Raw genomic sequence first — 18,727 nt, 5'->3', positions numbered from 1 at the left:
GAATATCTGCTATACTCAGAAAGGGAAGGTATCACAGAGGTAGGATCATCTGCATTATCTTAGTAGTGATGTAGAACTCGGTGAGTCTGATACTTAGGAGAAGGGATGCCAGAGACCACTGGCAGTGTGTATACGTACCCTGTTATCCAGTTTGCTAAGCTGCAGGAGCATGCAGCTGTACAGGCAAACACATGTTTGACGAAGTATCTTTGCTATGCAACAGCTTAGATTGCGCCACAGCTGCTAGGCTGTATTTAGTTATGCTATTTAGATAGAAGTTGGACTTCCTTCACTTTCTCAGAGTTTTAAGTTCAACACTTCAGGGGGATGCCCTTTATAATCAGTTTCCCAATTACATGGGATGGGAGGAGTTGTAAACAATATAATTGCTTTAGTTTCTTTCCTTTTCTCAATAAATTAAACTTGGCTGCTGCTTGAGGTCTTCTTTCTCCATGCCTTTTCCTTATGAAGTATTTCTCCAGCAGCTGTTTTCCCATGACTGCCATATCCAGTTATCTTTCTGAGTTACCGGTGTTTATTTTTTTCTGCAGCTGTATTTCTTCAGTTAAAAGCTATGGGTGGAATTCTTTAGGGCTAGGTATTATTATAAACTCAACATTTAAATAGCGTCAAGCCATAAGGTAGTGGGTTCCCTCATCCCTGAAGAGTAAAGTGGAAGGGATGGGAGCTCTGAAACCAACACTTGGATGGGAATAACTCCTGTTATATAAAACAACAACAAAAAAGTTTAAGATTTATCATTAGTCCCCTGTATGCCACCTGCTTTGTGAAGCACAGGAGAACTCTGAAATATACCTGACCTTAGTTCCTCGTTTCTGAGGAGTCTCTTAGAGACTCTAAGAACAGTTCAGCATCTCAGAGTGAATCTCTTTTAAGAGCAGATCAAGGTATGTGTCCTGTTTCTCATGATATTTGAGTGGTGTTGGCAAACAGTCTGCAAAGTAGGGTGTTGCTACAGTGCAATTTCTCCCACTGCCCCCACCTCACTAATGAACTGTTTATTGGATGTACTGTTAGGAATTTGCAGACATATCCATGGTTCATCCAAATGCAGATGAAGCCTTTTGTGGCTCTGCTAAAGGAGGAACACACAAGCCTTAGTGGGATACCATCTCCATTCAGTAAGCTTCCTGTTGTGCAAGTTAATTGAATTGCTGGCTATGACCTGCTCCTTACCAGACTGTAGCTGCGTGGCCTGTAGCCTTTCCATAGTGCTGTCACACTGAAATGCGCAAGCTGCGTGATCACTGCCATTGAATGTACTGCATCGTGTTTCAAAGTATGCTACTGAGTTTCTATAGAGAACTCACCTGCTATAATGATAACGAAGAAAATGAACAGCTGGCATGCCTCAAGCTCCTTCCTTTTGTCAGCTGTGCAAGTTTGGCTTCTCCTGTCAGGGCAAGTTATCCTCCAGCTTCCACTGAAAATGTCATTCTAGTCTTGAAGCTCTTTTTCCTTTTATTTATTTTTAAATTTATTTATTTTATTTGAAATCTAGACTGCACATTCTTGTGCTCTAAGTGAATAGGAATGCTATATAGTAGAGCTGGAAAATTTTTCCTAACTTTGGTTAGGCAAACACAGGTGCTGAGGTAGCAAATGGGAGAAGGACTGGACTAGATGCTGGCATGTGCTACAACAAAAGATGCAATTGTTCCATCCAATCTTTGCTTTTATACACAAAAAAAACCCCTGCCTTGACTTCAAGCCTTAGCAATATTACTTAGTTTTTTAATCTTTTCTTTTTTGGATGTAAAGTATTCTACAGCAGTTTTAGGTTTATTCAGTTACTGGCCACTTTCAGGAGCTGCTCCTGAACTGGGAGTAGATGAATGCAGTAGTTATTTTAAAGCTATTCCTCTCCTCCCTTCCTCTGCCAAAGTGAGGCTGGAGATAGGATAGCAGTCATTCTTTGCCAAAATAAAAATATAAACCTGGAAATCCAACGCAGCTGAGTTAACCGAAATCTGTAATGGCCTTCTATCCACAGCATATCCTATGTCTTTGCCTTCCATAATCCTGCAGTGCATCCAGCATGAATTGTGCTCTTAAGGCTCAGTCTCGTGAATAGGTTTCTATACTCTTTTAGGCATGGGCGCCTTAAGTTTTGCAGTCTTGGGCTTCTCAGTGTGATAGCTGACTGGGTTTGTTTTGCTTAATTTTTTTTTTTTTTTAATTACTGCTTTGCTGAGCTGTGTATCCTTTCCATAGCAAAGGTTTTTCAGTAAGGTCCAAGTAGCGTAATCTCTAACAGACTTGAAAACCTAGAACTGCAGGAACTGTCAGTAGCTGGGGGGAAAGCCTGATCTAAGAGGGAGCAGGTGGTCTTATTTTTAACCATCTCGGCTGTGGCTGAGTCACTGTTATGCCTTTCTTACTCCATTATCTAGCAATCACCCTGACCTATACATCTACAGGGGTTTTGGGAGTTACCTGATTTTTAGCAAAATCTGTAAGACATGGGGCAGAGGGTATTTTCAAGCAAGCATCTGAGGTAAAGGTTTATAGAAGTCACAGCACTTTAGTCTTTTTTGCTAATATTATTAATCATTAAGTGTTTACTAGGGGAGCAAGAAGCCTTCTATCGCTGCTGAAGTCTATTGTCAACTCCTGGGCTTGAGCACAGGCCATGCAGGCTTATGAAGTGGCTACTTCTTCTTTTGTCTCTCCATACCACCTACTGGCTGCTGTGTAATTACTTCCCCTCAGGGCAGAAGTTGTTCATATAATTAACTTAGCTAAGAGGGAGACTGTTGCATGTGCCGTTCTCTTTGGAGTAACAGGTCAGGGGATGTTTATTCCTTTCCTCGACACCCTCTAGGCTTTCCTACATCCTGGACCTGGTCCCAGCTATTACTCATTTCCCTAGAGAGAAGGGGTATGTTATGCCTGAAAGATGATAGCCTGAATAAAGTTGGATCCCCCTTCCTGGGGAAGTGCACTGAATCTTGCAGCTGACTGTCTTTTATTAACCCAGCATTTGTCTTGAGAAGGCCTGGTGAGGTCATTAGTCTGGAAGGCCAGTAAACTACAGACCTTAAGCAGAATTGCTTTTCAGGCCAGGAAGGGAGACTGGATCATAAGTTGAAGAGCAGTGCAAGCAGAGGCTCGTGTTAACCCTTACAGTAGTGTTTCAAGACTGAAATTTCTGTTGCTGCATCCACTGACTTTTTTTTTCTTTCAGCCTGACTAATGGCAGTTGAAGAGGAAAAGATGAGTTTTAGCCTTTGCTACACAGCCCCATACATACTTCTTACTCTCTGGCAGCTGCCTCTGTGTGTACATATTGACCTGTTCAGATGATTTGAAGGAGAATGAGGGTGCTTCTGTGTCTATAGTGTTGCAAGTACAGTTCGTCTATACATAATCTGTCCAATACCATCACTCAAGGCTGTGCCTTTGACTTCCCAGCTGACTGACAATGGGAGAGTTTAAATTGGAAAGAAAGACAGTACAGACATCTTGTTTTCTCTGCACAAGCTGAGAGCAGTACAGAAGGAATTTTATTGTCTAAGTGTCAAAGGAAGCAGGAAGAAGTATCAACATGAGGGCCACAGGAAGTGCAATAAGAACTAAATCTAAATACAAGTTCTGTGTTGGCTACATAAGAACACAGAACCACACTGATTAATTAGAAAAAGACACACATGAGATTCTTTTTAAAGAAAGAAACCTTCCATTTCTTATTTCTGAGCCTGATAAAGATGTAAATGTTTTTGGAGCACCCTATCAGTGCTAGAGTAGAATACTGATGTGCACGGAAGGGGACCGCTCTGGTCCCACTAGCACCATCTCAGCCCTGACCTGGAGGGAAACTCTGCTCTGCAGAGATTATGGGGGATTCAGTAGCTTTCTGGGCCTAAGTTGAGTTGCTCTTGAGCAGACAGGGCCAGGGCACCACTGAAGGAGAGTGGTTGTGATACAAGTAAACACCTGCTCAGAAAACAGACAAAAATATTAAATTCCCTAAGGAGTTTGGCTTGGCTGTAGAGGGAACATCTCCACCTTGCTCTGGCAGAGCAAACACCAAGCCAGAATAGCACTTACTTTCTTAGGTTGAGTTATGAATCCGTAATGCAGGTCTTAATGTTGACAAGAGAACAGTGCAAGACCACTGGAATATGTGGTGTTACTTCAGCCAGACTTGCACACACAGTACGCATGGGACACAGGGCACCTCCTGCTTCTATCTAGTGCCTGATCATCAGGACCGCTTGTAATACTTAGAAGGAGCAAGTGGTTAAAGCAACCATCTGAAATGATTAGCCAGAGCCACTGGAGCAAGGTCAAGCCCATCTGATCCAGACTCTTGCCCTTTGGCCACAGGAGCATTCTTCTGTTCATTATGGTTTCTTAAACTCCACAATTTTAAGGACTGTCATGTTTCAGTCTATACAACACTACATGTGAGCCTACCTTAAGGGGCAGGCACCTGATTAAGGCTTTCACCTGAAATACTTAAAAAAATTTCTTCATGTTAAATAGATCTGATAACAGCAATACAGCTACTGCGTGAACAGAAACTATATTTCAAACACAGTTCTGGAGTAATTTATTCTGGTGGATCCAAGCATACTATGTACTGACCCATACAGTGGCACACAGGGAAAATAGTCAACCGAAAAAAAGCACTCCACTCCCAGCTAAAACACTTGCTAACATACCTTAAGTTCCTAAAGACTCATTTAGCTTATCATATCAGAATTAAAAAAAAAGGCTAGTGTGTCCCAGACTGATGGACACCTAACCCCACTCTTTAGTATATGAAGTTTATATGAGAGTGACACCGTAGCAGGAAGTTTTGCTCACTAATCCATTCATCCATTTAAAAAACTGCAGTTGGCCAGGTATCAGGGGACTTGTCTACATAAAAGTATAAAGAGGAACGCTTATTTCAAGATTTGCATTACATTTAAAATAGTTTTGCTAGTGTTAGGTCAGCATTTGTTCAAGTCTTTCAAAGCTCACCTAAACTTCACATACAACATAGGCAGTGTCTGTCCATTCCTCATGTATGGACACAGTTCCCTTTCACAGAGTGCAGCAGGACTTGTACTGCAGAACAGACATCAGAAGAGGCCTACTGAACAGTGAAATTTACACCCCAGAGCTATATAAGCGATCATATTAATATTTAACATTAAATAATTAATAGGACTCCTCAAGATCCACGTTTTTTCTTCTGCAGGCACTAAGGAGTATGAGTTACAGTCTAGTTGCTTCTTTTCATTCCTTTTCTGTAGCTCTAAAGACTGCAGAAGTGAAAAAGTCTCATCTCCAGCCTTTTTTTCCTTATGGTTAAAGGCAGACAGTCCAGAAGCCAGAGCAGGTGGGTGAGGGAGGAAAGAAGTGGAAGTCAAAAGTTCATCTTTCATTGTACCCTCAGATTTCTTACGGCATAAAACTGGTTTGCACCAATCCTGTGTCTCACAGGGGGATGCTGTCTTGTTTGTTAGCAAGGAAGCTAAGCTTTGTATTGAAGTGATTCATCTTGTTACAAAGATGGGGGGAGCAAACACAAGAAGGGGAGAATTGTTTGGTCATTTTCCAATTTCTTGCACCATCTGCTAAACTGGAGATACAGAAACAGTAAGGGACAGGAATTCTGCCACACAGAGAAACAGCAGAAGGCTTGAAAGAGTAACCCAACTAGAGGGCTGTCTCTGCTCCTGTGTCCATCTTGAGTAGTCATCAACATTAGATACATAAGAAGAATTAAATGCCTCCTAACATACATAATTGTGCAACTAAATCTTGAAAGAGGATATTCTTGTCTGGCTACAGCCGAGGATTAAGAGACCTTGAACTCTACCTGTCATTCATTCCTTAAACATCCACTTCCTTTGGTTTTCTAAGCTATTGGCCTTAGTTACATCCTGCAGGAAAGTGCTTAATTGCCAGGTCAAACAAAGCATTTTGTTTTAAGCCATTCTGCCCTGGTGATCTAACACTGCTGAGCATCCCTTTTGCCCTGCTCTTAAGAAAGCATCATTAGCTTGCAGCTGACCCCTTACTTGCTCCATCTGTTTTGAAGTCTTCCTTCCCCAAACACGCTTCCCCTCCTTTCCGTCTGAAAAGGTTCAAGTCTGTCCAGCTATTTAATGTGCTCTGTATGAAGCTACTAATTACTCGCAAGAGCTTCCAGTTACTCTGAATTCACTAACCAAAGTCATGGTCAGCATGCATCTTAATTGTATCTAAGTGGTTTTTTTTTCTTTTTTTTTTATTTTATTTTTTTATTTCATCCCCTTTAATAAAACCTGACATTCAGGCTCTCTTGCTGACTGCTGCTTGCGTTTATCATGTGATTCACAGTGGCACCTGAGCTTTCAGTCCACTTTCAGAAAACGTTATGCAAAGGCAGTTTGTGGCTTCCGAGTGACCCATATTATTTACAGGTAGTTGTGGTACCTTTACAGCTAACATCATAGTTTGCATCCAGACACTAAATATGTTAATTTACAGCCACATAAAATTGACCAGAGGACACATTCAAATGGGTGCTTGCCTTGCTACTGCTGTCTAATTTCAAATTGTTGCATGTAGCTGGAGTGCACGGGAGGGGACTGGTGTTGCATTGCACTGTGGAAGCTGGCATGCTCTTCTGGATTGACTTTAGCTTGGATCAGCAGCAAGTTCTGCCACCTCCCTACGCATTGTCCTCCTGGTTGCTTTGTCCTCCTGGCTGTACAGAAAAGTACAGACTACAAAGAGAGCTTGGAAGGACAGACCGCAGTGGTATGGATATAGAGCCCTGCAAGTTACATCACAGTTAAGGATGTACAATTAGGAACCTGTAAGGCCTGAGTTAAATCGCTTGTGGGTGGTGCTTCAAGGATTATCACTGCTTTAGCTGGACAGAAGAGCTGATTTGTTTGGGGATAAGAACCCATTCTCTGCCACCAAAATAGCACTGCTTACACGAGGGTGTGGCACAGCAAGACTGCAAGAAAAAATATGGTAGAGCTAAGCTCCGTCATGTTTCTAACAAGTTCACAGGAAAGAATAAGCCCAGTTCTAATAAAATTAAGTGTGTTCTATTTCAGAAAGTTTAGCTCCTTGTCAATGTTGTGATGAAACAAGACTCAGTTTCTCTGAAGGATACTCCCACTCCCAAGCTCAGTTTTTGTATCCCCTAGATCCATGCATCCAGATCACTTCAAGGCCATGCTGTTCTGACTTCTGGCAACCTCACTGCTTCCAGGCCCTGGGCCTCAAAGAGAGGTCTGACAACACTCCAGGTTTCTGACAAGCATTACATTGCTTAATCAGTAGTACAACACTCCCCTGAAAAGAAGTGTAGGAAGAGTCAAGGCTGTAAGCAGGCAGAAAGGTGCAGCCCAGCCCTTTGGGGAAGGCTAGCGTCAGTGGTGCTGTTAAATACTGCAGCTACCCAAAGAGCCAGAACGCAAGCACGGCTCTGGGACTGGGGTGGGGAGCTACTTTCAGGAGGCTCCAAGCTGAGCTGTCAGGAAAGCAGCTGCAATCTCCTCGAGTAGGGATTCCCGCCAACAGGTGTCTGTAACTCTAGCACTAACACTACAGTGAGGAAGGAGCAAGACCCTCGTGGAAAGGAAAAATGCTTCTAAAACCTGTTCACATCATTAAAACCTTCTTTAACTATTTACTTTAAAAACTTGCACCTCAATGACTGGAGTGCCCTCCGCAAGCTTTCACAGTAGCAGTCACTAGAAGTTGACAGAGAGAAGGCTGATGAAGAGAGGACTCAAAATTCGGGCTTCCCACCAGCCCCTGCCTGCCCCTTCCTCCACTGCTGAGACGATTGAGGTCTCTCTGCCTGTTTTCATATGGCAATGACATAGGAATATCCCGACCCACTCAATCACAAAAGAACTTACAGCAACAGCTCACCAGCATCGCAGTGGGTAAAGATGATCATCTTCCCACTGCCTACCCCCTCAGAAGCAATGAAATGCTTTGAAATAGGCAGGACTAAACACACAAGATGTGGTTTCTCCAGATGAGAGGCCCTTCTATGATCAATAAATCAGGCTGAGCAAATTCAGCCCTGTCTTTCACAAGAGCAATGCTAAACAAAGTGTTCATAATGACAAAACCAGGAGTTTTTGCACAAGATGCAGGAGCCATCCCATTCCAGCATCACTTCTCCCTCAGCCCTGCAGGCCTTGTATGGGTTGAAGACTTCTGTGCAGACAGGGAAGAAGTACTGTCGACAAGATGCTTCATCTACTTGCTGTCAACACAAAAAAATTGATAGCAAGTCTGCTGACCCCACTTACTTCATATTCTTCCTGCAGCAAACTCCCACCAATGTACAGATCTTTTTTATTTTTTTTAAAAAATACTTCTTTCAGTGAATTAAGATGGACACCTCTCCCAGAAACAGGCAGGTGAATCCTCTGGGACCCATGGGATCCAGCTCTGGGACTGGCCCGCTAGGAAGTACCTGGGAAGATCAGCACTGTTCTGCTCCTGCTCCCCTGTCCCTTTGTCAGAATCACTGCAGGTGGATCCAGGTCCCAATTGTGGCCAGCAAGAAATCTGTGGAGCCAGGCACACAAGGCACAGCTCTCTTCACACCCGGATCTGGTACCCATTGAGGTCTGGCATGGCTTTGGAGTCGGGAGGCTTCTTTTCACCAGATGGCCTGTGAGCAAAGAGCATAAGAACTATTCAGAAACTGTTTTTCCAGTCAGGAGGTGCTGCACATAGAGACGGTGGCACAGGAAAAGGACAGGAAAGCTTCAGACACTATTGAGGACAGAATTATTTTGCAATCTCCAGTAACTCTCCCAACGATCTCCACAAAAGAGAGTGCAGATTAGGAACAGTAGGAAGCCCACTCTGGTACCCCAGATGAGTTTCAGGACAACAGTCTCACTGACAGCAGTGTAATTTTTGGAATTTCTTTGGGGCGTAGGTCTGTGAGACAGCAGAGCTCAGACCCCTGCATAAGGTTAAACATTAGCTACCAAGATCGCTGTCTATTTGAGCTGCCTTCCTCCTCCTTACCAAAACAAAAAAACCCAACAGCTGTCCCCCCACTCCCCAAGCAATGATAAACTCACAAAGGCGCTGACTAGGGAAGAATGCTACTGCAGGTCAGAGAAGTAACCCCTGTTATAACCCAGATAAGACATCAGAAGGATCCAAAACCAGACAGCAAGTTGGAATCTGTGAGTAAACCAGCGATGCTCTAGATAGGTCTCCTGCCCAGCAGCCCCACTCACCGTCGGTCCCCGCGGCTGTTACGCCGATGGGGGCTGGCCTGACCTCTTTGTGGGGAGGAGACATCTTTCTTTCTGTCCTTGGTGGGAGATGGTGGCCCAGTTCCTTTGCCAATCTGCCAGAAAAATTAAAGTAAGAGCAACATGAGCAGAAAACCAATATGAGTAGTAACCAGAAAGCACAAAGCCTAACAACAATTAGTTATGTGGGAATAAAAGGCAAAAAGGCAAGGCAAGCGTATCAAAAATGTAAAAGCCAGAAAAAACAAGCTACTGTGTGGCTCCAAGGACTGTATACAGTCCAAGCTAATTGCAACTGCAGCACTGCACGAGCGTCCATTAGGGGACCAGCTTGTATATGAAGGAAGAGCCCACAGCCTCCAATTCACCCTCTACTCCACCACCATCTAGGAGAGCCTCCTGCCACTTCATTCCCCCAGCACACCATCAGCCAGGCAAGACAGTGGATGCAGCAGCAAACTACTTCTCTATCCTTGCTGCTTACCTTCAGCCTCATATCACGGGCATGTCTCTCAAGCTCTTTGCGGAAGTCTTCCCGGGTTAGCTTGTCTAAATCCAGGATGGAGTGCTTCCACTCAATCTGCTCCACACTGTGTGGGTCATGGGACACACAGTGGCCCAGCTTCACCTTTTTGAGAGTGTGCCAGCAGCGGCGATATGCCTCCTCGAAGTCAAAGATGAGTTCACTCAGTGTGCGGAAGACGGGTGCTTTGTACATGAGCTCCTCACGTCGGCTGATGCCCAGTGCCCCATAGCGGCCTCCAAAGTTCACCCCCAGCACAATGTGTCGGAAGTAGTTCCCTGAGAAGTGGGTTTTGAAGCTGATGGGGAAACGGTCCAGCGTGGTCATGTTGTTGGTGAGGTAACTGACAACAGCCACTATTCAGGAAACAATCAGTGATACCATTTTCTTGACAAGATCCTTCCTTCCTGATCCAAACCCTCCCAGCTTGTTCAGCAGACTCATCAGGGATTCAGGCATCACACAGGCAGGATTTGTTCTCCAGATCAAGAGTCCAGCTCATTGCAAGTTGCCCTAGTTTCATTGGGTCATGGGGAAACCATGTCTTCAAGAAGACAGTCAACAAAGGGAAGTTAATTTCGAGGCAGTTTTGTGATGCAGAAGTTGCAATGCTAACACCTCAGCTGTACTGTATTCTGTAGTTCCCAAACTTAACGCTGTAGAATTATTCCACAGTTTGTTTTAATCTGTTTTATTAGCTATTTCACACATGAACTGAGGAACCTTTAGGACAAAATACTTACCAGACTACCCTTCTGAACCATTCACTTGCCATCTCTGCCCTTCCAGGTGGCTTTGCCAATGTGCATCAAGAATCTATAGCCTGAGTGACATAGACTAAACCTGGAAGATCGCTAGCAAAGATGTGTGTTTAAAGACGACACATGTCTAGAATTAATCAAGGTATTGCCTAAGCTGGCAGGCAATGTTAGACATAATAGTAAAGTGACATATACCATAATTAGAAGTTGGGGAGGATCCCTATCTTATTTTAATGTAGAACACATGCTGGCAACATTGCAGTAAGTGAACAATGTTATCCACAGAGGACTTCCTGACCTAACTCTAGCTAATATTTTTGCCCCTCTGTAGATGTTCCTTAGACCCTTCCTTTATCTTTTACTCATTTGTAGAGTTGTCCAGAGCAGCACCACCCTTCTCAGGGAAGGAGGAGCAACTCTGAAGAACTAGTTCTGATATTTGAGAATTGCTTGGATTTGGATTTTGGTGGATTTTTTTGGGACAACTGGGAAGGGAAAACAGAGGCGTGTGGGGCTTGGTGACAATATTATCAGCAGCCTCAAAGCATCATAAAAGAGCAGAGGAGAAAACACAAGGATGGGCAAACATGCACAATTCCAAGAGGAAAGGATACATTCCCAGGATCACAGCTTCCAGGCATTTTATTGGCAGGGCCTCTTTGGTCATTTCTTTGGCCAGGTCCATCAGCCTGCAGAGTGGGACAAGGGAAACACGAGGACAGTTAGAGGGCTTGTGCTATGCAAGTATGGCCAGTTCAGCCCTTTCACACTATGTATGTGAGATAGGTTTCCAGGAGAGAAGGTGGCTCACTGAGGACAGGGAACAGAAGAAAATATCTTCTTTAGGAAGATATGAAATCCAAACCAGGTCTCTATCACATGCTGTCGCTACTTACAAGGAACTCCCTTCAGTACATTACAGCAAAGCTGCCTACTAGGCCAACCTCTGTTCTCAGGGAGGCCACAGCACTTGGCACCGTGAGTTCTGGATGGACACAAATGTGACCACAAGCAGAAGCCTCAAAAGACCAAAAGCCAGCAATGTTTGCCTCACAAGGTTCAAGGACAGTGAAGCTCTCTTCTCTGGCATCAACACTAGTCTCTGTTTAACAAATATTATGGAGGAGACATTGCACTGATTACAACACAAGATGTTTGGGATCACATAAGACTGTAGACTAGAAGCCAGTCTTGGGAGACTCTCCATATGCGGGCCAAGAGAGTCAATGAACATCAAGTGCTTATCTCCAGGAACTTATGGGGCACAACTCTACCCAAAATCTGCAGTTGCAAGAATCCCCTTCTCCTTCAAAGTATGAGACACCAGAAGCTTGGTGAGCCTGCATTCTGCAAAGGGACTCACAGGGGCTATGAAGTTAGACCTGTAAAGATACTTGACTTTTTCAAAGCTTGTTTAGGGCAGGACCTAATTTCAGAATCCATCAGAAGTTCATACAGTTATATTCCAATTAGAACCAGGTGGAATCTACACATCTTTGAAATACATTTACGTTATTTTACTGGATTTACTGATTCATCACAACAAAACCTACTCTTGTCCTTGAGAAAGGCCAGACACAGCTCTGCCCAGCAGTGCCCCAAGCAACAGACAATAAAGTCACCTGAAGTAGGATGGAGCTGCAGTACTGAAAGCCCTGAGTGCCACCTAGACCTTGGCCAGGGGATGGAAGAAAAAGCAGTGGGTATAGCAAGGCCCCAACATCTTAAAGCAAGGATTAAATGCTGTAGGGGCTGCCAGCACTTACCCAGTCAGAGGTCTGCTCTTCTTAATCTCAAAGAATTGTGTCCCAGTGTGATTGTACCTGGAGGCAAAAAGTTAAGGGCCTGGCAGCTTGGAAAGTAGAGTTTGAAGAAAACCTCATGTTACTATTCTTACAGCAAAGTCAAGATTCCATAAATACAACAGCGATGCAAGAAAGTCCCCACCTCCCTCTCCTGCATTTCTCCCATTTATAGTCCCGCGTTACTTCCACTGTATTTCCTTCTTGTCAGTTCTCTTTCTCCTCCCCACACACAGGTTTCCACTTCATTTCCCAAAGGTCCATGCTGACATCACGTGCTCTGCTCAGCTTTCCAGCTACCAGGACAGAACAAAGTTTGATAGATCTCTGCGTGCTCCCTTCTGCAGAGAATGCACAGAGCATTAAAACATTCATGGTGCCTTATTCTAAGACTGACTGGGACCTAATCCAGAGCACAACCACCTCAGATGGGTGAGAGGTGCTAAAAGGTCTGCTGCCTTACCTTGTTTAGGGGCTGAAGCCAGAGCTAGCTCTGTATCTCATCAGTGAGATTAGACTGTGCTTGCTTGGCACATGCCTACTGTCCAGCATAACAGAGATGGGGAAATCTCATTCCCAGGACACAGTCACACAGGCAGCTCTGCATATAAAGGGGCAGGATACCACAGATGCACAAAAGCAGGATGGCTGACTGTCCTCTGGGCAGCTGCAGAGAAGAGTGTATGAGAGGCAGTTTTCTCACCACCACAGCTCACCCATGCCTTAACAGTGAGGTGACATAGTTTGTAGTCCATCTGAGACCCGACTGTCAAGGTCTCAGATATGCCTGTTTTTAAAGAAATGGCACTGTAAAGCCACTGACCTAGAAAGGTGGGTAGTGGGGAAAGGCCCTTGACAACATTCCCATTTTTTACATGGAGTGAACAGGTAACATGGGCAGAAAAGAAACAGAGCAGCAAAACAAACCATCGTCCTGAGACCAGCTTCCTGTTTTCCGGGAGCAAGTTTCAGTTCCCCTCCAGCTACAACAGAATGAGCTTTTCTGTTCTTCACAGGGAAAGAAAGTCCCCTTGCTCCCTCTTCCTGGGTTATCACACCAGTGACTAAGGTAACAATAAAGGATACTGAAGCTCCCTGATGTAGCGCTGTACAGCTTCCAGGCGCTCAGGGATGGGGGTGGACGGCTGGAACGCAGGCACACTTGGTATGGGAATCTGAAATGGGGAGCAGAACATAAATCACTGCTTCCAAACCTCTCCAGCTTGTTGCTGAACGCAGTAGCACATAGCTACAGGAAGTGTGTTCTTCTGAAACCAGCCCCTTTTTGCTGCTCAGAGTGACCACACTAGGAACATTCCTTTGTTCCCACACTGGTAACTGGGAAGGGATTCAGAATAAAGTACCACCACAGAGCTGCAAGAGAAAATGTGTGAAAGGGTCCTGCATTTAGGCAACATGACATTGGAAGAATTAGATAAAATTAACTGACAAGGCAAGATGCAAGACAGGAAAGCTATCACCCGAGAGAGCTTGTCTTCATTTGAGTATGCAAACTGGAAGGCACAAAACAAAGAGAAGGAGAGAGAGAGGCAAAAACAAAGAATGAGTTTCCTCAAAACCACCAGAGCATGGAGCAGTTCTTTAAGCAAGGGTATAAAGGTCCCCCCCGTGCCTCCTGGCATTTCAGGTGAGTTGGCACTGACTAGGACACAGGCCTGACAGCATCATGACTCCCTCCCCTGCAGTGTCCGTTTTGAATTATGTGGTCAGAGAATGACTTCTGAAAGTTCACTGTTCAGACTACTGTCCCATTCTGAGGCCTTAGCCTTATGGGTCCAGTCAGATTTTCCTCACCATTTGCTCCACAGGGGATGACTGCAGCCTTGTCAGCAGCTGAGAAAAGTGTGTCTAAGGAAAGAGAAGGGTCCTTGTCCGCAGGACAAATATAACAGAGAAGACACAGATTTGGTGTGACTGACAGGCTTGGAGAAACAGCCCAGCATTTTCCCTCTGAAGGGTAACTCATGCCTTGCACACACTCCTCTGATACCAGACTGCAGCTTTTCACAGCAGTTTGGTTTTTAGCATTTCAGTTCCTCCTCAGAATTCCCCCAGAGCTGGGCTATCCCCAGCTCAGAAAGAGTGAGTCAGAACCAGATCTTCCCTTGGGCCTTCTACTCTGCTGTGCACAATTGCCTTTGCTGGCCATGGTTTTGTAGCCAGCAGTGCTGCTTAGCCACTCATCACCCTCCACATGTATTTCTGTGGCCACTCATTTCCATACCTCCTCCTTCGGCCCTGGGTTGGCACAAGTAACTTTGAGCCAGGTCAGGCACCTGAACCAGCTGAAAGCCGAGCCAGCAGGCATGGGTAGTTTTCAGTCAGATCAGTTCCCTGTCCTGGTTTGCCACACAGTCGCACTCTGCTTGTGCCCGTGCAGCGCAGGGGCCAGAGACCGCTTAACCTTGAGATGTGGGCTGTCGCGGCCTCTGGAAACTATAATCTGTAGGTGTTTTTCAGTCTAGCTCCAAACACCATTAGCAAGTAAACGCTGAGCTAAACTAGTCTCTCTCCATTTTCTCTATGTGTTTTGATCTTTCTTTTTTTTTATTTTTATTTTTTTGAAAACTAAGCAGCACCATTTGGCCACTGGTACCTATTTTCCTAGGACCTCTTGGAGGTGCCAATTGCCATCTCCAGTGCCTTATTTCCATACCCTGCGTGGAGGAAGCAGAGGCACTGGCTGGCTCACTTGCAGGAGATGGCACAGGAACGACAGAAGCAGATGTGAAACTGGGTTTGTTCAGCCACAGCAGAAGCAGGGAAGGCTCCAGAGAGCGGCACAGGGATGGAGCCATCTCTGGAACCGCACGAGCTGAGTCAGTTTGGATGCTGTGAGCTGACACACTGAGTCATAGGAAATCATTTCCAGGCAGAAACAATGAAAGAGGTAACAACCAGGACAGGCTGACTGTTTAACTTTGTTTCATTTCTTCAGCATGGAGATTTTCATGCTTTTTGAGTGGAGACAGACAGATTACGTGCATGTTGACAGTATAGACTAATGCTTCTGGGTAGTTACTCCTCCCTTTACTAGTACAGACCCCCAGAGCCCCTTTTCCTCAAAGGACTGTGCAACACTGAGACACTGTAATGCAACCATTTCAGCAGGGGACTAGTTAATGCAGAAGAGCCTCCTGCACCTCAAGTAATTAAACTGATGAAAGTACAGTGTGCTCTCTCTCTCAGATCTGGGCCTGCAGCCCAGACTGGGCTACGGTTTCTTTTGCATCAGGTCTATAGCATTTTAATGGGGCAATAGAAGTAGGAGGAAAGGAATAAGGTCTCCATCCCTCAATCCCACACTGACAGGATGGGAGACCCTAATGCTTTGTTCTTGCCCAGCATCATCCACCGCATATCTCAGAAGGGCTATAAATATTAGGCAGTCATCACAATCCCCCAGAAAGCAGAGAGGAATTTATTTGTAACAGAAAAGATAGGAAATCAGGTCTATTCTGCTTTCCCTTTAGTTATTCTGAAAGCTGCAGAGAGAGCTAGGAAGAGAGCCCAGAGTTCCCAGAGCACATACCTCTGCCAGGCTTAGCAGACTGAACACGTCCTTGGTCCCTCATCCCCTGTGTGGAGGGGTTGCATCACCCCACTCCTACATTCACGCACCCTGGCAGGCTGGCTATGTGCATGGGAATGGGAGTCTGCTTTTAGAAAGGGGATCCCAAGAGCAACAGAGATTTTCATGTACTAGGTGGGCCATGCTGTACATGAGACAAGGCAGATGGGAGGGAGGCAGAGACAAAGCTCCACCCTTATCCATATCACAGAAGTGCTTTTTTGGCCAGCCTAGTTTAGCAACAGTTTCTTTTATGGTTCTTATATGTATCCAAGCCCCTCCCTAATCTTCCTTTTGCAAGCAACATGGGAGCAATACCCATCCCAGTTATTAACCTGACTAAAGAAACTAGAGTTTCTCCCTCTTTCTATATATGAATCCATTAGATGCAACTCTTCCCGTCTTTGCCCTCATAACCACCTCATTTAAAATCCATCATTTCTTAATGGGGTAAGCAAACATCACATTGCATTTCCGGTGTGTGCCCATTTGATGGTCCCAGCAGCTCCAGCAAAGCAATACCCTACCCTGTTGCTAGAAAGGAGACAAGCTACAGGAGGGCGACACTCTCAAGCCTAGCACACATGGCCAATCAGCTATGTCCTGCCACCATGGCACGGCTCACTCAATGCCTGCTCACCCCAAATCTATGGGAAGGAAACGGAGACCAGAGACTAGAGGAGATCTCTGAGCTCTCATACCTCAGTGAAAGACACAGCCACTGCAGCTGATCTGCGAACTTATTTATAAAGTCTGATCACAGCCTGCAGCAGTCATCATTTTACGGTATTAAGTTTAGTTTATGGACAACTGTTTTGAGAGTTATTTCCCCCAACACTGGCTACTGTTGAAGGCCAAAAATTTGGGAGCAGGCAAACCGCTGTCCTCTTCCCAACCCCTAAAAAGGCCCATTCACTCTCCAGCACATGGAGAGTACCTGGCTTTTCAAAGGAGCTAGCCCTGCAGAGTACACTCATTGCCCTAATTCGCATCAGCCATGCAAAGAAACTTGATGGCACAGAGATGCGTGGCAATATAAACAGCCCTCAAAGATAAAAACACATCCCTAGAGGGGGGAAGGAGCTAGGGAAACAGAGCCCATCCATCCTTGCTGCTTCCTGCATCCTCTCAGCTGGAATGGGATCTCAGATTGTGGAGCGCTTGAATACGAGTTTATAGATCTGGTTCCCAGGGGTGCTAGCAGATGCCAAAAAGAATGGCTAGCCCAGCTTCACCTCTTATTGCTAGAGGAGCTCATACTGCTTGTGTCCCCTAACTGTAACCCTCTGGCACCACGACTACAAAGTGAGAACTGTGGAAGTACTTCACATTAAGACCAAAACCAGAACACTGCATTTCCCTCCCTTTGTTTCCCTCCCTTCTTGTTTGTGAGCTTCTTTCTTCCATTTCCCTCACCTCTTCTGGTCAAATCAGCCTTTTTGGTCATGAAATTAAGTAGTGCACGTTCTGATTGATCTGAAACATGTTTGCAACCTTCACCCAAGCTCCGGACAAAGTCAGAGGAGAGGAATGAAATTTGAAAAGGAAGGAAAAGTCTAGTGGTGTTAGAACAGAGACTGTAATCAGGATTCAAAATTTGTTCTGGTTCCTGCCACAGATGCCTATAACTTTTCACTGCACAAAGGATGTTACATCACATGCTTCTCCAGAGTTCCTCATGGAAAGCGGTATGGATTGCCTGTGCACTATATAATAGCATGTTCTTGCATACTTCAAATTGCCTTCCCAAGGAGATAAGTCCTTGCTAAAAAAGCCTGAGCAGAAAAAGCTTCATCTTCTTGTTATTTGAATTCCCTCTGTTGGCGTGATGGAAATACTCTCACAACCCGCCAATGGAGTGAAACACCAAATGTTTGCAGCATCTTTTGTTCACAGGGTGCCAATGAAAGGGGGAGATTTTTCTCCCGGCTGAGGGGCAACACAGATAGCAACAATCACAAGAATTCACATGCAAATAATTCAATATGGCACATGGTTAAGTGAAATGATGATCGGTTCTTCTTTTCATAGAGTTCACTGCAGCAAGGCCAGGAACATCACAACATCTGACCCTACACCAGCAACAAGCTCTGCAAGCGATCGCTCACTCCTCTTAAAACTCTTTGGCATCAAGAGTGCCTTTTCTGACAGATACCATTCTGTGCAAGAATGTCTTTCGGTGCGGGAGACTGTACCCAAATCTAATTTCTTCTGGTGCAAAGACTCACCTCTGCCTGTGTCACTCACCCTCCCGCCTCAAGTATTTGGACTCTTCTAAATCTAACTCTCTTCATCTTTTCATCATTTATCCAGTCGTCTTCTTTAGGGCAACCCATCTCCCTCCCAGGGGGCTCGCACATCAGCCATCTGAAGTCTGTTTTCCAGCAAGGCCTCAGAAGAAGCGGATGCTGCTGGTGCGCCCGGGCAGGGCAGAGCCCCGCGGACACCCTCCCGCACTCCGCCTCACGGCGCGGCTTTGCTTCCCGCAAGAGCACCCGCGGGGGCCCTTTTCCCGAGGGATCGCTCCCGACCCGGGGAGCCCGGACTCCAAGGCGGGGGGTTGGGGGGGTGGGCAGGCGAGCGAGTCCTCTTAGCAAGATGCCACCGTTTCCCCTCTCCCCTTCCCGCGCCCCGCAGGGGACGGCCCGGCCGGGCGCTGCCGCCGGCACCCCACGCCAGCCCCGGGGGGGTGGTGGGGGTGTGATGGGGTGTCTCACCTTGGGCAGGTCGGCGGCGCCCCGGATCCTCTGCGCCACCCGCTCCCCCTCGGGGTGGATCCTGCCCACATGCCGCCA

General features: G+C 45.7%; 1 protein-coding gene across 1 annotated transcript; it reads right to left on the bottom strand.

The window, feature by feature from the left end:
- Positions 1-8,140: 8,140 nt before the first annotated feature.
- VASH1 (vasohibin 1) lies at positions 8,141-15,958 on the bottom strand. The gene is given in 8 exon segments (XM_009886984.1): positions 8,141-8,653; positions 9,237-9,349; positions 9,739-10,120; positions 11,153-11,227; positions 12,305-12,361; positions 13,427-13,515; positions 15,894-15,919; positions 15,922-15,958. Coding segments are annotated over 8 exon segments (852 nt in total). The 3' UTR covers positions 8,141-8,580.
- Positions 15,959-18,727: the final 2,769 nt, after the last annotated feature.

This window comes from Charadrius vociferus, unplaced genomic scaffold, assembly GCF_000708025.1.
Source record: "Charadrius vociferus isolate BGI_N301 unplaced genomic scaffold, ASM70802v2 scaffold14, whole genome shotgun sequence".
NCBI classification, from domain to species: domain Eukaryota; kingdom Metazoa; phylum Chordata; class Aves; order Charadriiformes; family Charadriidae; genus Charadrius; species Charadrius vociferus.
Note: the sequence above shows the minus strand (reverse complement) of the source record. Positions and strands in the feature narration are given on the sequence as shown.